Source organism: Hippichthys cyanospilos, chromosome 2 (assembly GCF_059441005.1).
Source record: "Hippichthys cyanospilos isolate Australia breed blue-spotted pipefish chromosome 2, RoL_Hcya_1.0, whole genome shotgun sequence".
In the NCBI taxonomy this organism is placed as follows: domain Eukaryota; kingdom Metazoa; phylum Chordata; class Actinopteri; order Syngnathiformes; family Syngnathidae; genus Hippichthys; species Hippichthys cyanospilos.
Window position 1 is genome coordinate 14764325 of NC_142370.1, and position 14738 is coordinate 14779062.

The following is a 14738-nucleotide window of genomic DNA, read 5'->3' on the forward strand; positions in this document are numbered from 1 at the left end:
TTCCAGTAGCCCTAGCGGTGGAGTACCTACACCTGTGATGCTTCAAGCTTCGGAAATACTCAGAACGCATAATTAAAACCTAGGTTATTTTCAAACGGTGGTTGAAAAATACGTACCTTGACGTGACAATTACACAAACACAAACTCATCAACATAGAAAATATACATTTTAACAGACACTGGGAAATCTTTAGTCCCAGACCTTTAGGATTGTCTGAATAACGAATTATGATCAGCGATTGTTGTCGCTATCTTTGGAACTCTCTGAGAAACGTTGGCACTTAAGTGCTCTGTAAATAAATATGACTTGGCAAACACAGCAGTTGTTTTAGGAGCTGGAAAAACTTAACCCTTTATTCATTGGAAAACCGATCAGGAGAAAAAAAAATCACCTATTTGCTGTTATGCTCATGCAAACGCATTGACAAGTGTTGTTTTGGTGACATCGAGTGGCATCTAGGTGCTAAGGATTTACTATGAACTAATGTAAATTGATGGCTTCACTTTGTCAAGTGTTTCTCTGCTACCCTCTTGTGGTATCCAGAGGTAATTACAAACCTTTCAGTTTGGGCTCATTCATGATTGTAAATGTCAAAAACTTTAATTAATGCGTTGTTAATGACCAACAGTGTGTTTGGAATATAATCGTAGGTCTAGTAATCATTACATGATATTACATGGGGGTTGGCATTTCTCCGGAGGCGGCCATGTTTGTTATAGCTATGGACAATGGTAAATGCAGCACCTGCAGCACCTCCTGCTGTCCGTAATGAAAAACCATTCTAAATCTTACACACAGTCCCTTTAAATACGTTCACTCTTTATGCATCCATTACACCCTCTGAGAGCAGAATTTTATTTGCATCAGCTAAAACATTGCATTCGTTATAAAAGAATATCAGTTGAGTCCCCGTTGATGATAAATCTCCATGTCTTTAAAAAAAAAAAAAAAAGCAAACTCTATAATGGAGGAACGCTGATCTACGCTTTGAATGCATTATGTAATAAACATCTTACTGATGTTAACTGGAACCTTCTTCCAAATGCTTTAATCGTTTCCTGAGATGCTCAGAGATGTCGTTGAGAGGATTTCTTTTGCTGCTTAGAATTTTCACCGCTTCGCCGAACCTACTAATTTCTGACTCCCTGTAGCAAGAAAAAACAATTAGCCCATTTCGTTTGATGCAAAGACGTGAATTAAAAAAAAAAAAAAAAAAAAGAAAGGCTTACAATAGTTTGCGTTTCTGTAGGGGCTTCATCTGACTGAAATCGGTTACCGCTCGCTTCTTGACTGGCCTAAAGAGTTAGAAATATTACTGTATAAAGACTTATATAACATTCAGCAACAACCATATACAATACATATTGCGGCTTGACCATTTTCAAATCTACAAATACTGTACCCGACTGCACATGAATTTTAGGTCAACTTACACTGAGCTTTTTCGGCGAGCTGTCGAAGCTACGCGAGCTGTACTAACTGGAGCGATGAGCTCAGACAGCTCAGGCAGGGCTTCCGCAAGCACACTCATGTCTCCCACTACCGGAGTGGCCTGCCGCCGAGCCTGTGCCGCTTGACGCTCCTTTGTTAGCTTGATGTGGCTTATTTCTAGGGAGGAAAATCAAACACGGTGAGGAGGCAGGTAAAGTCCTGTTTCCAGTCAGAAGTATAGTTTGGTCATTTTCCATAGCGTAGACAAATGAGGAACCTTTGAAAAATGAGTGCGTGCTTGATAAAGAAAAGACAAATGAATATTCCCTTGGAACACCCAATGAGATGAATGCTCAATTAACTTACTGTTTAGCCATCGTTCCCTCCGTTCTTTCATCTTTTCTTTCTTTGACTTGACTTTCTTTACTTCAGAAGGGCCTTTCAAAACACACGTGCACACACATAGGCATACATGAGAGGGTTTTTTTTTGCCTCAGATGACATAAAGGAAACTAATGTACTCTAGTTTCCCCTTTCACAAAAAAACGTCGGCAGAACCAACCTATCTTGGTAGGTATAGGAGCTACTGGAGGATCTTTGAAGGTTAACGTTTGCCTCAGTGACTCAGGAGCAATCTCTGTACCTGCAAATATCCCGGCGGGGGAAGGCATTTGCTTTGGGGCCTGCAGAATTAAGCAGAACAATTAGATGAAGAACCATTTCTCCACTACTTTGAAATTCTCAACTTTCAATGAAACAACATTTCGGAAGCCTAATTCCTGCTTGATACTACTAACTAGAATCTTAAGCGTCGACCTTGAATCATTTATGCCACAGGTGTCGAACTACAGTCCTCGAGAGCCGGTATCCTGCATGTTTTCCAGCCTTCTCTCAAAGTGATTTCATTTTCAAGCCCCTGCAATGCTTGCTAATAAGCTAATCATTTGAATCAAGTATGCTGGGGAGAGAAAAACCGAAAACATGCAGGATACTGGCCCTCGAGGACTGGAGTTTGGCACCTATGATTTATGAGCTTAAACTGTATCCAACCTAAGTACAGTAGGAATAGGTATGGCAACACTGATGCGTTGATGCATGCACCGAGCTCATAGAACGACTCCCCCCCAGATAGTTCCTGTGTGCGCCAGCATCATCAGTGCTTTGTCAATGTGTTTACCCATGGCGGGAGAAATCGATTGTAATTGCAACAGACTTAATTTGAAAACATTGGAAAAACTCATTTTTTTTAATAAAAATGTATAACGACAAACAGTCCAAGCACCCTCATTCACATCTGTTTCTCTTAGATTTTTACATGGATACAAGTTCACATTAATCAAAGTTATGGAATAATATGTTATGAACATCAATAAAGTGTCAAAACAGTGTGTCATTATGCCTGCACGCTCTGTAAAAGGGACAATGTGTAAGATTTAGACCGTTTTTCATTGCGGGCAGCAGGAGGTGCTGCATTTAAAATTGTCCGTAGGTATAACAGAGAAGGCAGCCTCCGGAGGAGTGCCACCCCCCATGTAATATTTAATTATAACTAGACCTACGATTTTATTTAAAACAACTTGTTGATCGTAAAAAACACATTTGCAAGTTTTTTAAATTCATAATAATTTCGTTCTTTTTAACGAAAAACGGTCTAAAGCTTACACATTGTCCCTTAACACCTCATCAACCTATCACTAAAGTACAGTTATACCCCCCCAAAAAAAAGACCGAGCCCCTGACATTAATGATTACAAAAAATAAAATACAGCACATACCTACGTAAACATGCCAGGAACCTTTTAATACAATTTCGGAATATTACCGACTGTATGAAAGCCAGACATTATTTAAAGGGCCGTGCCATATCAACAGCAACTGTTGTGTTGTCCATATCATATCTATCGTGAAGACTGTAGGTTCCAATATCAAAACAGGCTAAACTTAGCTCCTCCCCAAAATAAAATGACATATTTTCCTAATACATAGGTGTTGGACTCCAGTCCTCGAGCGCCGGTATCTAGTATGTTTTCCGGTTTTCTCTGATCAACACAACTGATCCAAATTAATAGCTCATCAGCAAGCTCTGCAGGTGCTTGAAAATGAGCCTAATCACTTTAATCAGGTGTGTTTAAAAGAGAAGGTTCGAAAACATGCAGGATACCGGCCCTCGAGGACTGGAATTCGACACCTGTGTCCTAATCGGACAAGACAGCATGATGGGGCAGATGCAGTAGTTAGGTTTGATCGCTGTTTTGCTCTTGGACACCAAAACTAGCATATCTGCAAGTACCACCAAAGTGCACACGGGAATTTTTAGGTATGGTTCCTTAAATGTAAGCTAATACTATTATTCTGGTTTCGATCAATGAAAAAGTGAAAATTCTTTCGGTGTGGCTGTCAGTAATCTACCGCGTTCGGACCGAATATAGCCGGTTACTCTACTCAAAATGTGTTCAAGAAAAAGAGTTAGTTCGCAATGCACAATAGACGTTATTCGATCGCTGCTTACTTGTATTTTCCCTGTAAGTTTAGTAGTGATATTTTCCACATGTGACGGACTTGGCTGATGCATGTGGAGGCTAAAAGGCTCGCCCGACTCTTTGGACAGAGCACAGCCCGGTATCTTCACAGCTTGCTGGTGCAGCTTCTGTCGGACGTTCTTAATTTTGCCAACCATTTTCCCGAAAGCTAGTTTTACGATGTTATCGGACAAGAAAAAAAAAAAGCTTCACAAGAAAGACCTCGGAATTGTTTGTTTCCCACTACTAGCAGTGACCATCTTCTTTGTCCACCACGATCGAGCAGTCTGGCTTTATGGACCACTTTGCGCCGCCTTGTGTTCTGGGGTAAAAATTCACTGCTATTCGGAAATCAGTTGACTTCGGCTTGAATCTAAAACACCCAAAAGAACATATTCAAAACATGTTTTTCTTTTGTAAAGGTGCCACAAAGGTTTGCCTACTCTGAGGATGCTCCGGGTCAAATTTGGACTCTTGTTTACCACAACAGGTTTTAAGTCTTGAAATTGTTAAAATCGACATGCTGTCAATGTCTTAATTTTTATGGGACAATTGTCGTTCCTAATTGATATGGGCAATTGCCACAAGGATAATCTTGACCCGGGTCAAAACCTTTTTTTTTTGTGAAGGGAAAATCAAGTGTGTAAGGCAGGGGTGCCCAAGTCCGGTCTTCGAGAGCAATCTATTCAGCCTGTTTTCCATGTTACCTTCATCCGGTACACCTGTAAACAGCATCACTACTGATTACAAATTTAAACAAAACAAAACAAGTTTAAAACGCCGAAATTTGCTGGACACGGATACTGTTATCCAAGATAAGGCAACTTTATTTAGACAGCACTGCAAAGCAGCCATTGTTGCGTACTGTACATAAGACCATGGTGACGACATGGAAATGATCACAAAACTGATGCAAGCTTAAAACAAACTGAAAAACGGCATGGCATAATAATGAAACTGAATATTGAAGAGCCAACAAGATTTTTTGGCACATACTGTATTTTACATAAAAGTGGCGAAAGGCACAGTGTATATTTTTTTTAAATAATTATGATCATGTATGAATTTACCCACTGAGAAATGCGGACTTCTTTCGTTGAAAACAAAGCTATTTATCAGATGTACTGATTGAAATGCAACAATTGAGAACACAGGTTAACTGAACCTCTTCTTAAGCTCGCGATCAATGACTAAAACTTCAAATCAATTATATGACAAATTCTGAAACGGTGCTTGGGAATCGAATTGTAAAAAGCCCTCCTTATTTGTCTATATTGCTTGCAGTGGTAAAACCATGACGTCTGCTCACAACGATCTTTTCCTTGCTTCAGTTTGATATGTACAGTAACTATTGGTCTTGGAAGGACAACCACCTTGTATATCAGGCCTTATTGAGGCCTGCAAGCTCACAGCTCTTTTTCCACAACTCCTCTTGAAGCTCAGAGTCATAGGAGTCTTGGGCTGATTCCCTCTTTTGACCATTGTAGAGGTAGCAGCCACCCACTCCTTCCATCTCAGAGGCAGCTGCAGCATACATGATGATAGAAGCACCCTCTGCTGGAGTCTGAAGGGGAAAACAAAAGAAAAGTGAGAACTTTTTTTTCTTTTTTCAAAAGGTTAGGTTTGGTACTCTGACTATATACTGTACACAGTAGTCATCAGATATTCACTTTCTTATCCGTCACAACATTTTGGAAAAAAGGCACTATTGATGGAGGTGGTACAGGGAGAAATGCTAGCTTCGTAATTACAACCAAATCTAATGTTGAAGTTATACCCTTGTGTATACAGTAGTCCTATTGTTACCTAAAAACAGAGGTGACTAAGACCGCTTCGTATGTTTGACCTACCCTGAACAAAGTCTTTGCAAATGGCTTCTTCAGCGCCTGTGCAAGGGTCCACAGGTTGTTGTAGAGTGCCGTGTCCACCATGCCAGGATCCACAGCGTTGACCATCACCGAGAAACCATTGGCTGTCATCTGCTCTTGTAGGTAGTAAGTGAAAAGGACTAAGGCTAGTTTGCTTTGGGCATAGGCGCCATGGGAGCTGTAACTTAACCTGGCCAAGATAGAAAAGGGGTTAGCTATTTGTATCCGTTGCAACCCTTTATCTAACACTGAAACATTGAAACAACATCAAGGATGTGGAGATCAATTGTTTTCAGAAATGCAACGTGGCTTACTCTCAGCCGATATCTGGAAAATATCCTGGGGTTCTTTCCGAAATAACCCGGCATGCCACTAAATGGTGAAAAATATCTGGCACAGTAATGTTATTGGCTAAAATTAACAGCCAATGCATGTTTCATGCGTGCTTGAAAATTTGTTCTTTTACTGATTGTGAAACTAACAGGCATGCACATCGATAGTGAATTTTCCCAAAGTTAATGTTTTTGTATTTCATTTATATTTAAAGGTCAATGTTGTGTGAGGATTTTAAAATATTTCAACAATTACGCAATTCATTTGGGTGGACAATTATTCAGTTTTTTGTTGTTGTTTTTTTAAATCATTCAAGGGCAAGACTTGCTCTTCAACATGGTTCGACTGTCACGATCAAGCGGCATGTTAGTGAGGGGTGTGGGAAAGGTGGATCCAAAAATGCAGGGAGGCAAGCAGATGATGTGCTCAAAAAAGAAAGCTTTATTTACATGCAGGGACGAGGCCGACACGAACAACACAGAAAACTTGAAATCGAAATTAAACTCATGGAAAAACAGCCACAGGAAGGCAATGGATTTCTCGGGACGTAACAACATAGGGAAGCAAGACAACGACGTTTGACAATGACCCGACACTAACTGGAACGAAACTAGGACCTAAAAACACAGGACAATAATTAGGCAAACACAAAACAGATGGGCGGAACAAGAGGCAGGGGAAACTGATTGGAGGAGATAAGGGGGCTGGAACACGCGAACGACAGTTGGAACAAACCACAATACACAGACAGATGTGAGAGAAACGCAACAAGAACCCAAAACAAAAATGAAGAGAAACCCCCCAATAAACGCATAACCCCGCAAACTCCAACAGAACGTGACACTGTATCGTTGTGAGGAAATGCATGGTTGGCAATCTTAATATTTTGTGCTGTAATCACTTTTGGTTTTCTTTGAAATGAGTGACAGTGAAGGTTGAAATGAAAATGAAAGAAACATTGGTCAAGATGAAATAAGCCTGCATGGCGTGGAAAATTTTTTACCTCCTGTTGAGATCTTGCATGTGGATAACCCCGGCATAGTGTGTTGCAGAGGACATGTTTACGATTCGTGAACAGCAGCCTGGTCTTCCTGATCTTTTCAGCAAATCAAGCAGCAGGTTGGTCAGCAGGAAGTGGCCAAGGTAGTTGAGAGAAAAGTGAAATTCGAAGCCATCTTCTGTCAGTCTCTCAGGAACCAGCATGGTGCCAGCTACACAAAGTGACACATACCAGATATGACTTATCTTCCACATAATGAATGGAAATGCCATTAATCTGGTTAACCCCATGCTTCTCACACACACCCTCCAAAAACATTTTAAACACTTTCATCGTTTTCTTCATTAAGGAAAACTGCGCTCCATAATGTTGCACTTGAGAAAACCATACAGCAATAACATATTATAAATGCAAAGAAAGAACAATTTGTCACAAGGAGGTAGCAGACAAACTGATAGAATGTACACAGATACAGTCTGGTCCCGACATCTTTGTAAGATGCAGTAACAGTTGATTTTCGCAGAGGATCAAGAACATATTTCTGAGAGGAGTATTGTTACATTGCTCGTCTACAAGTATTGCTCAATGTCTCCTTAAAGGGTAATTAACCTTCATCCTATTAGTGAACTCATTGGTTCTGAAACAGGGTAATAAATGCGACTAATATAATTTTCTGCAAGTATCAGCAAATCAAAATTATTGATTTTTAGCCACTGTTACAAGAACAGTATCTTTTTCTTTTCAAATTAACAGCATATTGATTGCCAGATTAAGCAATTTATTGCTAACTTGTGTTATCGCAACACTTTTGCAAAATGTTGCATGCCTTGTTTGTTACGTATTATACGGATGCACATTGACATTGGTGTCGTGATTTTCCAGTGGACAAACTAGAAATAAAACAGATGATGTTACACAATCTATGTTCAGAAGTTGCGAATAAAATCGACCTGGGGATAACACTACAAATGTAGTTCCAAAGTTCAATGAATCAGAATAAAATGTCTAAGCACTATGTTTTAAGTCTTTAGTTTTTTCATCCAAAATTGGTTTGCCAAGGTTGGAGGGTACTTGGTTGGAAAAAAAATGAATCACACGGTGTATGTCAAAAAATCTATTAAAACGGATAATCTTGTCCATCAAGTGGCTTTATGAATTAGCAGTCATGAATGCCTCTGCTATTACAGCGCCACTACATTTGTCTTTGACTTAAAGGCTGTTCTTTTCAATCACAACAGTATGCTTCTTGTCATCTCATCATTCGGATAGAGGTTGGTCACGGTTTCTGATCGAAGACTCAGTAGAAACAAGACTTTTTTTTATCTTATTGGTTTCCGGCAAAGTCTAATCTTGCTTTCCCCGTATCTTGTCATAAACACTCTTTCGTTCCAGTATAATATTGAGGTTTTAGCGTTGACGCGATTAGCGGCATGAGCTTTGGAAAATCCTCTTATTTGCATTCACTTATGCCAAGAATGTCCAAATGACAGCGTCTCCTTTCTGTTGTCCATTGAGCTCACTCTCCTTTGTCTCACGCTGTCCAAGCATTCCGGAATTCAATCTTGGTGTTAGAGTTCAAAACGCCTGTCTTCCTGTCAGTGGTTTTCCGTCCTAATGACCACTGTCATTCAACCAAGTTTCTTGTGATGACCCCGGAAGCCAAATTAGGCCCACTTACAGCAGATTCCTCTGTTGCTGTTCTCGTAGAAAGTTTTTACTTTTACGATGTGGCACAGATAAACTCATGACCAACCCTCCACAGTCGCCTCTATCGGCTTGCTTCAAAGAAAAACAGTAGTCTTTTTCTTTCCCTTCTTAGCACGTTTAATTAGTCGGTTTCTACGCTGAGGGACTAAAACCTTTGATTTTGTCTCATCAATGGCTGCCGTATAAAAAAAAAAAAAAAATTGAGTGACCCAGTATTCTTTTTTAATCAAATAATCAAGTAATCTGTTAACTTATATTTGTGCTTGGTTAAATGAGCATTTGGGAACACAAAAACAAGCCATTTTACTGAACGAATTGCCAATTGGTTTACTTTTAAAGGTATTCAAACAGTGTTTTTGCTTCAGTGTTCAACATCAACAGTAAATCAATTTAAAACACACATAAAAATAAACAACGAATATCTTTCATATCTTTCAATATGAATTTACAATACACATACAAATTTACAATATACATTGTGGAAGTATAAAAACGTACCAAACGCTGGCCCAAAAACTAAGGTACAGATCGTACCACGTATTAAGATTAATGTCCCAACCCCACTACTTATAATATGATATAGTATACGCTTGGCATACTAATGTTACTTAAGTACAGACCATAAAAACAGCGTCTTGGATGACACAGGATGCATTAAAAAGATGCCTACCATTGTTTACCAGAAGATGCAGAGGAAGCCCTCTTCCTTTGAAAGTTTCAACAAATTTTCGGACTGAATTCAGGGAGGTCAGGTCCAGAAAGAGAAATTCCGCTGGAAATTGATTACAAGTTAGTCGTGGACCATGCTCTTATGAAGGAATTAATAACAGTAGCATGATTACATGCCGCAAAACAAAAGCATAAAATGTGTGTTTGGAAGAGTGATTCTCTATTGTAATTTTGCTTCTGTGAGCCTGTTTGTGTTCCATGCCTGATTAGAGGTGTCCAAACTTTGCAAATAGGGACAAAATCTGTAAAGAACATGTGTCCCTTACCCAACTAGAGGTGTCCAAATTCTTTGTGAATAGAGCCAGAATTTGCAAAGAACGTGCCTTTGCGAGAAAAGCAAGACAAATACAATTTAGTGTTTATGCACAACTGTTAAGTGTATGTGTGCGTGTATCCACATAGTTGTTGTAGTACAATGCTGTATAATAGTATAGTAACATACTTCATACATTTTTTTTTTTTTTTTGCAAGGTTGGCTTTGGTTAAAAGAAGGCACTAAAGACATTTTTAGCTCAAGTAGTTATGTGATAATGATAAAAAAATACCTTTCCCCTCCTTGCATTCTTCCTGAATCATCTTTGCAGCAGCTAAGCCCTCCTCTTCTTCATTCCCAGCTGATGACCATGATAAATGAGAGAAGGGTCATTAGACACCAAGATGCCCTTTCCTAATATTTAGAACTTGTTAAAAAAATATCAACATGTGTTATAACACATATGTTATAACGCAATATTAATCAGAAACTATGTTTAGACACATGAGGGCACATGGAGCGTATTATTGTGGAGAAAACTTTTGGGGAGACCTCCCACTTGAAGAGGAGCCGACAAAAGTACGTGCAAAGGCATGGTTTTTGACCAACAATGTTCTAGTCAAGTCTACAGGTTGGGATAGGTTATGTGGAACATGATATTAGGCATATAGATCCAAGGGCTTGTATGTGATTGTTAACATTAAGAGGAAAGATTAGGCGAGGCAAATTGCCTAGACTGTATCTTACCAATGATGACATGCATGCCGAGTCTTGCCAGGTGTTTTGCAGCCTCGTAACCCATTCCTCTTGTACCACCAGTTACGATGCCAACCCTTCCATTCTGCTTCTGTAAGTCTGTAAGAAAAACGGGACCACATGAGAACACAATTCAAAAGGTCTGTTCTACAAAAAGACAGGTGTGGCTACTTCAAGGCCTGCAAATTTTACTATGTATCAAAACAATGTAGTCATCAATGTAAACAATGCTTATAATTGCAGTTGACTCAAAACTCTGGTTAAAGCAGTGCAATTTTTGCACCCCCCTCCCACTCGACACGCTGACTATATATAAGTATACCTAAACCTGTATCCTGTAAAGGAAAAAACAATATAAATCAACTTTCAACAACAGTTAATTGTTTTTATCGCATTTATACAGGTTACAGCTTAAAAAAAAAAAAAAGAACATTCTTATTTTATTGTGATGACAAAAACAAAGCCTTTTCCTTGGGGTCGCCTGTGCCCCTACCCGGCATCACCTCGCGCCCTCCCAGGGGATTCGCCCCACTATTTGAGAAGCACTGGGTTAAACTATGAAAAAAAATCAGGAGTGGATGCTTTTTCATACGTTCAATAGCTTGTCAGTCTTGATCCAATTTGTATGCTTTGGTATGACAGCCACACAAGTACTGTAGTTAAATAACGAGCATTGTTGTGCAGATTACAAGTAATAAAGCCACAAAGCATAATACCCGCCTTGTGACTCTCACATGCTATACCACACAATTTGGTTTGGCTTTTTTTTTTTTTTTTTTGGAAAGCCAATTTACGGTCTTGTGTTTCATTATCATCAACTCATCTGCCAATAAAGCACATTATGTAAAGTACAGACTATTTTGTTTTGATTGTGTTAGTTTAAAAAAAAGTTTTATGTTCTTGCATACTGTAGCTGTATTTAGATATCTGCAGTGTGAATGAGGGTGTGAATGGTCCGTCTCTATGTGCAGGTAATGTATTTGACAGATAATCATTCAGTCCAAGGTGATACCTGTGACACAGCTAAAACAAGTCGACGGTTTTACTGGTTCCACTGTTGTGATTATATGATGGTACCATGATAGTAACTTTATATAGTTGAATGATTAAACATAATGTTTTTGTTTTAAATATTGTTAATTTGAGACTACTTGTCATTAAGTGAATGGTACAGTTTGGATATATATGTACAGTATTATGATAACATAAAGAAAAATATAATGGAATCAGATATACTAAGCATATATGAATCATGTCTTTTCCAAATGTGGATATAAATTCAATATACAGTGTATCAAACATCAGGCACTGCATGTTCAGCATGACTGCACGGACTGAATTTATCATATTATTGTGAGCTTGATTATAACTGAAACGCCAATTGTTTATGTATACATTACACACACAAAAAATACATCACCTGTAACGTGGAATTGCAGACTTGAAATAGGCTATGCTTTAGAGAGGGAACAATTTGTTATTAATTTTCAGCAGTAACTTTCAGTCATCAAGATTACTTTATTAAAACAAAGACAGCAGTCACATAAAAGAATCTACAACAGTTTGTATTTAAAGTTTTAAATGATCCTTTTGTTTTTGTCTGCTACAATAACTATTTGTGGCAAATATAATTTTCTTGCAGTAGATTAAAAACTAAGAACTTTTGATATTCCAAAATATTTAATGAAAAAAAAAATGTGGGTAAGGTGTGTTTTTCATTACTAGTCATCAGTACCCCAATTCGATTTTTTTTTCTAAATTAGGTGGGTCACATCATCACCATGAATGTGTTGTATGTATGTATTGTATGTAAGGAATCGGGCTTTGAAACCACAAGGCCATGGTTTAAATCTTGGTGTGTGGGGGAAAATATACAGTAAATACACACACACACACACACACACACACACACACACACACGCACACACACATATACATATATATATATATATATATATATATATATATATATATATATATATATATATATATATATATATATATTTTTTTTTTTTTTAAGATAATTATTTGTTGGTCCAATATCCTATCTGACAAAAAAGCATTATATATTTACTGACCAAATATAATAAATTATAGCAGTTAACAAAAGCAATGCTTTAGCACTTATTGATACCAGAAATTGTAGTTTCCTTTTTTATACAAATAAACTACCAGACGTGTAAAAAAAAATTCAAAATTTAAAAAAAAACAAACAAAAAACTTGACTACCAATCGTTTGTTACAAATACTTTGTTATTCTGCAATCAAAACCTACGATCAATGATCGACGATCATTTTTTTATAAAGATGCCAAGGAAAATATAGGGGAAAAAAGCCCACCTGGTAGGATAAAAGATCTGTTGAACATCTGGTAGATGAGAACTTTGATTCCACAGTAGTAAAGTTTGAGAAGAGGTACCAAAATAGATAGTGGATTCATCATTCCTCTTCCTGCCTCTCTGGCGTCCGACTGCGGGTGCAGTGCAATGCAGTCGCTCAGCTGTATTGAAACAACAAACGCGTTTTAGTTCCGCCTCCGACGTGAACGCGTCACCAAGGCGTAGAGGCGTAAAAAAAATTCCCTTCCAACAGTACAGATTTTACTCCGTTAAACACAATTGTGCGCGTGTGTTTCGAGTCTTGCTTGAATCATGTATAAAACTTGTGATCAAGAGGTGTGTATTTCTCTTCTGTGCTATTTATGACATATTTCTTTACTATACACTATATACTTACCTAGTATTTATTTATTATGTAACAACCAAGAGAAAGCAAGGAGTAGCAAACGACAAGTTCTTGAACTTCTTCTTACTACTTTTGAATACGTAAACTACTGAACTGCTATTTCTATTGTTTATTTTACTTCATTTTTCCAATCTTTTCTAATGTTTACTAATGTTTATTATTTAATTCAATTGTATTATTTTCACTTGTATTGTGTTTTTTATGTTCAATAAAATCGATCAATCAATATAAACAAAGTTTCATTTTATATATATATATATATATATATATATATATATATATATATATATATATATATATATATATATAATTTTTTTTTTTTTTTTTACTTTTGTCTTTGTTGGGTTGAAGATGAAGGGATTCTTCGTCTAGGTCAGTAATCAATTATTCTTGGATTATCCACGGTTTGGTCTTGGGAAAGCACTGCACTTCTCACACTGACATAGCATCATCTCCAGGGTAAGGGGTATGAAGCATAGACCCAAATGTTGTTGGAAACAGTCGAGAGGAAGATTACGATGCTGAACAAAATTTCACAGTCCTGATTTATCACAAAGAACTGTTTGAAAACCAAGCACGCTGGAAATTTTGTGGGTGGTCACTGAATTTTCCCTTAAACATTTTATTTTAGGGTTGCAAGTTCCATCTGAATAAATCGTTGTGTGTTGAGATTCGTTTTTCCCCTCGGGATAAATTTGATGCATGAATCAATTCAATGTATGAAGACCAAGCATTCCAAAGAAGAAACTTTAAGACATTCTTTTTAGTTGATGAATTTGCATAGTTGCCATGTGTAACTCGCCTTTTCTTTTGGATGAAGCTCAAATCTCCTGGCCTCTGCGTTGTGCTGTGAATAATGTTGATATGAGACTGGAATGTGATCGGACACCTTTACTACACAGTACACAGGTCACCTCCACACAGCATTATTATGGCCGAAGAAATAAACAGCCTAATTAGCATGGTTGGCCAAATAGGTCCAGACAATGACAGCACCACCCAAATTACAGAGACAGCGGCTTCAATGAACCCAGCTCTTTATACCCATCTCATGGGAGGGATACCACTGCGGAGCTGTTACAGACAAACCAGTGAAATGCATACAGTAGAAGTCAAGTCAAGTTTATTTGTTTAGCCCCAAATCACCACGGTCTCAAAGGGCTTCACAGGTGAAAAAAAGAACTCAACCAGAACATCATAAATACACAACAGCATCCCCTGAACAAAGCTCCCCAAAGGGGAAGGAAAAACTGAAAAAAATCCCTTTTGGGGAAAAGAAGGGACATTTCCAGTCTCAACAGGTTGCACTAGATGCTAAGTGCTAAAAACAACACATTGTGCCATATTAGGCAGGAAGTGTCCAGTGCAAAGGTACCTTGACGACAGGGTAAGATCG

At 38.1% G+C, this 14738-nt stretch overlaps 2 protein-coding genes across 2 annotated transcripts; both read right to left on the reverse strand.

Annotated features, from left to right (window-relative positions):
- Positions 1 to 799: 799 nt before the first annotated feature.
- Positions 800 to 4247, reverse strand: slx9 (SLX9 ribosome biogenesis factor). The gene is made up of 6 exons (XM_088406538.1): positions 3942 to 4247; positions 1995 to 2115; positions 1799 to 1870; positions 1435 to 1609; positions 1231 to 1296; positions 800 to 1146 (listed from the first exon to the last, which is right to left on the reverse strand). The coding sequence occupies exons 1-6, from the start codon at positions 4107 to 4109 to the stop codon at positions 1023 to 1025; spliced, it is 726 nt and encodes a 241-aa protein (XP_088262664.1). The 5' UTR covers positions 4110 to 4247; the 3' UTR covers positions 800 to 1022.
- A 508-nt stretch (positions 4248 to 4755) lies between these two features.
- Positions 4756 to 13089, reverse strand: dhrsx (dehydrogenase/reductase (SDR family) X-linked). Its single transcript, XM_088436221.1, has 7 exons — positions 12938 to 13089; positions 10589 to 10696; positions 10134 to 10202; positions 9530 to 9631; positions 7156 to 7363; positions 5802 to 6009; positions 4756 to 5515 (listed from the first exon to the last, which is right to left on the reverse strand). Exons 1-7 carry the CDS (start codon positions 13038 to 13040, stop codon positions 5333 to 5335), a joined length of 981 nt encoding a protein of 326 aa, XP_088292347.1. The 5' UTR covers positions 13041 to 13089; the 3' UTR covers positions 4756 to 5332.
- Positions 13090 to 14738: the final 1649 nt, after the last annotated feature.

What these genes read in the sequence shown, in the direction of transcription:
- slx9 (XM_088406538.1), bottom strand. Translation starts at nt 4,109, where the DNA reads ATGGTTGGCAAAATTAAGAACGTCCGACAGAAGCTGCACCAGCAAGCT. An exon ending in TCCTATACCTACCAAGATAG is followed by an intron (nt 1,871 to 1,994) that starts GTTGGTTCTGCC and finishes GTGTTTTGAAAG; the next exon opens with GCCCTTCTGAAGTAAAGAAA. An exon ending in CTACAGAAACGCAAACTATT is followed by an intron (nt 1,147 to 1,230) that starts GTAAGCCTTTCT and finishes TTCTTGCTACAG; the next exon opens with GGAGTCAGAAATTAGTAGGT.
- dhrsx (XM_088436221.1), bottom strand. Translation starts at nt 13,040, where the DNA reads ATGATGAATCCACTATCTATTTTGGTACCTCTTCTCAAACTTTACTAC. An exon ending in AGAATGCAAGGAGGGGAAAG is followed by an intron (nt 9,632 to 10,133) that starts GTATTTTTTTAT and finishes ATCAATTTCCAG; the next exon opens with CGGAATTTCTCTTTCTGGAC. An exon ending in TTGCAAAGACTTTGTTCAGG is followed by an intron (nt 5,516 to 5,801) that starts GTAGGTCAAACA and finishes TTTCCCCTTCAG; the next exon opens with ACTCCAGCAGAGGGTGCTTC.